The sequence below is a fragment of the Chanodichthys erythropterus genome, chromosome 21, assembly GCF_024489055.1.
Source record: "Chanodichthys erythropterus isolate Z2021 chromosome 21, ASM2448905v1, whole genome shotgun sequence".
NCBI classification, from domain to species: Eukaryota; Metazoa; Chordata; class Actinopteri; order Cypriniformes; family Xenocyprididae; genus Chanodichthys; species Chanodichthys erythropterus.
Genome location: NC_090241.1, coordinates 5,117,177 through 5,123,008, shown reverse-complemented (window position 1 = coordinate 5,123,008; position 5,832 = coordinate 5,117,177). Strand labels below are relative to the sequence as shown.

General features: G+C 34.5%; 1 protein-coding gene across 2 annotated transcripts; it reads right to left on the bottom strand.

Annotated features, from left to right (window-relative positions):
- Window positions 1–205: 205 nt before the first annotated feature.
- Window positions 206–5,216, bottom strand: coq7 (coenzyme Q7 homolog, ubiquinone (yeast)). 2 transcript variants are annotated; one of them, XM_067374002.1, is made up of 6 exons: window positions 5,032–5,216; window positions 3,058–3,245; window positions 2,862–2,976; window positions 2,646–2,785; window positions 606–674; window positions 206–476 (listed from the first exon to the last, which is right to left on the bottom strand). In XM_067374002.1, exons 1-6 carry the CDS (start codon window positions 5,120–5,122, stop codon window positions 399–401), a joined length of 681 nt encoding a protein of 226 aa, XP_067230103.1. In that variant the 5' UTR covers window positions 5,123–5,216; the 3' UTR covers window positions 206–398. The 2 variants fall into 2 exon arrangements, with proteins under 2 accessions (XP_067230103.1, XP_067230104.1); XM_067374003.1 differs by having other exon boundaries at window positions 3,067–3,245.
- Window positions 5,217–5,832: the final 616 nt, after the last annotated feature.

The following is a 5,832-nucleotide window of genomic DNA, read 5'->3' as shown; positions in this document are numbered from 1 at the left end:
TATTTCATATTTCATTATTTGCAATCATTTCAATCTTTAAGCCCAAGTCATCTGACTTTACTTAAAATGCTTGATCAAAATATAAACTTTTAACTGTGATAATGATATCATAGTTCATTTTATCCCACCATGGTTTCTGTTACAGCCTCTCTGCTAAGGATGTCCTCTCGGGTCAAATAAAACATAAAACAATGATTTTGTGAACACATTTATTTGGGGCAAATATACAGTTTTGAGAGACAAAAGGCATATTATGTTTGTATTTTTTAACTGTAAAAAGTTTTCTTTCAGGATCTTTTAAACTCTTTCAAAGTGTGCTCTCTTTACATCAACTGTTTACTATACATGAATAACAGAAACAAAACAATATTTACATGTCACGCATTGTTAAAATGACTCTAAATACGCTGAGAAATATAGATAGCAGCTTTACAGCCGATCTGTATTGCTGTTTTCAAAAGAAAATATCCTGGTACCTAAAGAGGGGGAAAAAAATAAATAAATAAATAAAAAATACTTGAAATGAAAACACAAAAACACTGCTAAACAGTGTAACGTACATTTCCCATGATTCAAACAAGGCAACCGACATAAAAAAAACTCACCGACTCAGCGTCATGCTCCAATCCTGTGTCATGATGTTCAATTTCATCGTCACGAAATTCTTTAATAATCTGATTGAATTAAAAACATGTAGTTTATGTCTTAGTGTGTATTTTAGATATACACCTTTTTGCATTTTGCTCAAAAAAACAAGAAGTCAACAGAAGCCCAAAAACATGCGTTTTAAGTACAGTCTTTTTTTAATGAATTAAACATCACAGAAATGTTCAAATGAACAAAGGTCAGTGTCATAAAGAATGACAAGTCTGATCAAACTGTTTTTTTTTTTAGATTACTGGCTGATTTCAGGAACAGAATGAACAAAACTCCATTAACTTGCCACTTTGGATGGATACCTAGTATCAAATTACATGTGCCATAACACCACCTTTTTACCATAGTTGAAGGAATTTGCCATAAAAAGGACGCTTGCATGTGTCGGACAGTTCAATAAGCTTTAAAGGCACAATATGTAATTTTTCACCACCAGAGGTCGCCTATATTTAAAACAAACGCGTAGCATGACGCCGCCGAGATTGAGCGTGGAATCATGGAAGATGTCGTCTTCACCTCACAGCCGGTGGAAAAGAATCCAATGGGACTCGGGAAGAAATCATGTTCATGGATGAGATTATTAACGTTACTGTAGTATGAATCAGAGCAGGGTGAGTGCTCTGGGAGCTGAACGAGGCCGCTGGAGCGATTGCTAAAGAGAGACGAGTGCGACACACGCCTCGAGTGCAGCGAAACTTTTATTATGCCACAGTCGCCGCTTCCACTTCTTCCAGCCAAGCGTATGAGGGGTAACGCAGCACTGTTTATCATATTAGATACATTTGAGTGTGCTGAAAATGATGTTATAACATTACTCTGTGCGTTCGCTCGGCGGCTGCTATGAGACACTTGTTGCACACTGCAGTAAGCTAGATTGATATTAGAATATCAAATTAATATAATTAAGAAAATTTCAAACAATAAGACTAAACGTGTTGAGCTATATAACAATGATTAGTTTTCTGTCAATTAATGTATCCAAACAGTTGTTCCCTAATAAAACATATAATATATTAATGCATCTTTGGTGTTTCCATGGTTTCTACAAAATAAAACCAGAAACCGAGGGTAACGCGGATATGATGTCATTGATAGGCGACGCACGGACACAGTCCGTGTCCTAGTTAAAATCGCTTATTTCTCTGGATTTAAACATTGTTGGAAACATCTGGGATAATGTAAGTACACAAGTCAACAAATTTGGAAATTTTAATCCAAAAATCGTACATATTGTGCCTTTAAAGCTTGATGGACAAAATGGCAGAAAGCAACAGTGCAGCGACTTGATTGGCTATTTGGGCTGTCAGTCATTTATCTCGATATAGTTTTGCAGCAGCATACTGTTAGCAAACATCCCGGCACCGACCACACTGCACACAGAGTGGCATTTATATGAATATGTAAACAAGTGCTGCACGCTTTCTTCTCAATAACAAAATAAATACAACACAATAGCAGCGGTGAGAAAACAGCAGTTAAGAAAGCATCTGATTATAGCAACGTGGATATGTTTGCACAAGCTCTGCAATTCGGCTCTCCAGTCAAGTCACGTCACGTTTATTTATATAGCACTTTATACAAGAGATTGCTTTAAAGTAAGCAGCTTTATAGTATTAAACATGAAAAAATGCCAATGCCTCATTCAATTAGAAGTACAACTTCAATTTCTACTATAAAGCGGCTTTCCAGTGTGTTCATGTTTTTTTACTTGTGTCTGACATTGACGGACTGAACAGAGCAGAACAAATGAACCGCATCAAAGAAGGCGGAGCCCAAGAGCACACCCATTTTACTACGTAATGGCCACAGACCAATAGTAGTTTGAAGGTGAGCTTTGGCAAGCTATTTCAAACTCATTTTCTTCGTTTTGGCCTGATTTTTTATTCAAAATTACATCACACCAGTTCATTCTTTGATTTCGTTTGAAGTATATCAGGCCCTTTATTATAAGTGTGCATGCACAGCACTGGCATAAGCGCACACATTACCTGTAATAACTCTGTATATCTCTCTGGATCAGTCTCCATGAGTGTCCGGATTTGGCTGTTGTAGTGCTCCGAGATGCTCTCCTCTACAGCAACAGTGCAGGCCATGGCTCCTTCCTTACCCAGAAGAGCAGTACAGGCCCCTGAAAGCATGGACATAAGAGTTAATTGTTACAAGTTACAGTGCAAAAGCAAGTAAATAAGCATGCAAGAACATACCTAATGCAAACCCAGCGACATTCCATAGCGGCAACAATAACGTTGGTCGAACCCGATGCTCACCCAGGATCTCATTGAACTTTTCCAAATGTATTTTCTCCTGGTCCCACATATGCTGCAGATGTGAAAAGAACATTTATACATTTAGTTATTCCACTGAACTTGGCATATGTGCATTTAAAGTCATTAGACTGACGTTCAATACTTGGATTAGAGGCCCTGTCTGAGTTCGTCCGAGAACTGCCATCTGCCCAGCGTAGATGCGATTGGCTCCGTACTCTCCTGCATGGTCAACCCTCAACATCCTGTCCAGCATGGCTTTCTCCTCTTCGTCACGTGGTGGAGGAAGGACGCTGTATCTTCTACATAACACGGAGCCATTTACTGCACACATACAAACACAATAACTCTGTGAGACAAAAAACTACAAATACACAAAAGGTTGGACACTTCTTCTCCCAGTTTATTATTACTATTTCCACATTTTAAAATAATAATCACTTCAGAAACTATGAAACAGCACAAATGAAAATATGGGAATTTCTGTATGTAGTGACCATAATGTATGGTCTGGTGCACCCATGACTTTTTTTAAAAAGCCCCTTTTTAATTAAATATATGTGATAATCTATTATATAACATAAAACATATGACATAACACAATGAGATTTTTGGCCTGTTACACATCAAAATGTATTGAACTTCTCCCAAAAATTTAAATTATACAACAACTTCATAATTTTGACAATTGATTGAATTTATATTCAATACTACGGAAGAGGATTAGGGCCAAGCAATAATAATAATAAAAAAATCTCTCGAGATTAAAGATGTTAAATTTTGAGAAAAAACTCGTTACATTTCGAGAAAAAAGTCCAAATAAAATGTTGAGATTAAAGTTGTTTTTATTTTGAGAAAAAAACTCGTTAAATTTCAAGAAAAAAGTCGAGATAAAATGTTGAGAATAAACTCATTAAATTATGAGAAAAAAATTGTGAAATTATGAGAACAAATTCATTAAATTATGACATTTTTCTCATAATTTAACAAATTTGTTCTCGTAATTTAACAACTTTTTTCATAATTTAATGAGTTTATTCTCAACATTTTATCTCGACTTTTTTCCTTGAAATTTAACGACGTTTTTCTTATAATTTAACGAATTTGTTCTCGTAATTTAACAACTTTTTTCTCGTAATTTAATGATTTTATTCTCAACAATTTATCTCGACTTTTTTCTCGTAATTGAACGAGTTTTTTCTCAACATTTTTAACAAGTTTTTTCTCGTTATTTAATACGTTTATTCTCAACATTTTATTTCAAATTTTGTTTTTTCTCGAAATTTAACAACTTTAATCTCGAGATGTTTTTTTTTATTTTTTTTTTATGATTGCTTGGCCCTAATCCTCTACCATACAATTCAGTGTGTAAAAACAAAATATTTTTAAAATATTAAATCATTTTTGTTACCAAGAAAAGAAGTGTCCCATATTTTGTGTGCAACCCGTTAGCTGCATAATTTTGCCCCATTACAAAATGTAACATTTTCTAACATTATACCTCAAGATACAACATCTTTTGGACCTTTTCCACAGTATGGCAAGTGAACAAGTACATTGAATTTTCTCAATTTAATGCTGACAGCTTTTGAGTTATTCAGTTTATTAGGTAACAGGGTTTGCATAGATATGTCTACATTGTTAAAAATGTTGCAAAAAACTGCAAAAATAACATTTAAGTTTGAAAATCAGCATTTCTGAAGGTTAAACAATTCCAAACTAAACATTTGATTTCGGGTCTTATTTTGTGGATAGTACATTAGGAGGACAATAATGTTGACAAAAATATCTGATATCCAAATATCTGCATTACCAACAAAAATATTACTTCTAGTCATTATCTGCAAGTTTATGAAATATTAAGATGAACTACACATTTTCTATAATAACAAATATATAATCAAGTCATATAAACCTTTAATCAGAGCCTTAACAAATCATCTGAGTTCTGAATTTTCCCATTGTTCTTATTACCAGGTTAAAGCCATCACTAAAAGTCCTCATTTCATCAGTATTACAGACGAAGTTCGAGGGATTGTTTTCCTGACATCAGTGTGTGATCGGACAGTCGGCAGCTGTCAGAAGCTCACACATACATGCACATATTTACCTCTGTTTACTGCACGACAGTTCCTTACGCTTGGCGGACAGAAAACGAGACTGAGGTCGGGTCTCAAAGCACACTTCGCGGCTCTCTGCATGTCTAGAAATTATACAATTATATATCGCACTATAAAGAGAAAAATTATATATTCTCACTGAAGGTTGTGGCGCTTTTAAGTGACGTCATTGCGTCGCTACGTTCGTGCACGTGTGGACGCTGGGTGGGTGGGTGTGTGATCCTGGTGGAGAGGACACTATAATATGTCACATAAAAATGCTTTGTAGAGACAACGATAACAAACAAAGAAAACTGTTTGTAAAGAATATGTATTACTTTTGGTATATTTTCAATATTTCACCTAATGACCCATAGGTGGCACTGTCACACAAATGAGTCCAACTAGTGCAACCCAGGTGAAAAAAAATCTATATAATGTACTTAAAGTGCTCTATTTTCGTGCACTAATTTTGTACTTAATATACTAAAAATTCTTTTTTAGAAAGGACTTAAATGTGCTTTTAATATACTATCTCTATTTAAAAAATTTATTTAGATACTACTTATAGTACATTTGAACCCATAGTGTACTACAAGTGGTAACTAAATATATTTTTTTAAATACAGAGATAGTATATTAAAAGCACATTTAAGTTCATATTTCATGGTGTCTCAAAATAGCACAGTTGAGTACACTTAGATGTTCTTAAGATTATCTTAAGAAGTACTAAAGAATATTTTTTAGTATATTAAGTACAAAAATAGTGCACGAAAATAGAGCACTTTAAGTACAGGTGCTGGTCATATAAT

Coding starts and splice junctions, on each gene's coding strand:
- coq7 (XM_067374002.1), bottom strand. CDS start 5,122: ATGCAGAGAGCCGCGAAGTGTGCTTTGAGACCCGACCTCAGTCTCGTT. Junction 2,977..3,057: donor CTCTAATCCAAGTATTGAAC/GTCAGTCTAATG, acceptor TCACATCTGCAG/CATATGTGGGACCAGGAGAA. Junction 2,786..2,861: donor TGTCGCTGGGTTTGCATTAG/GTATGTTCTTGC, acceptor CCATGCTTTCAG/GGGCCTGTACTGCTCTTCTG.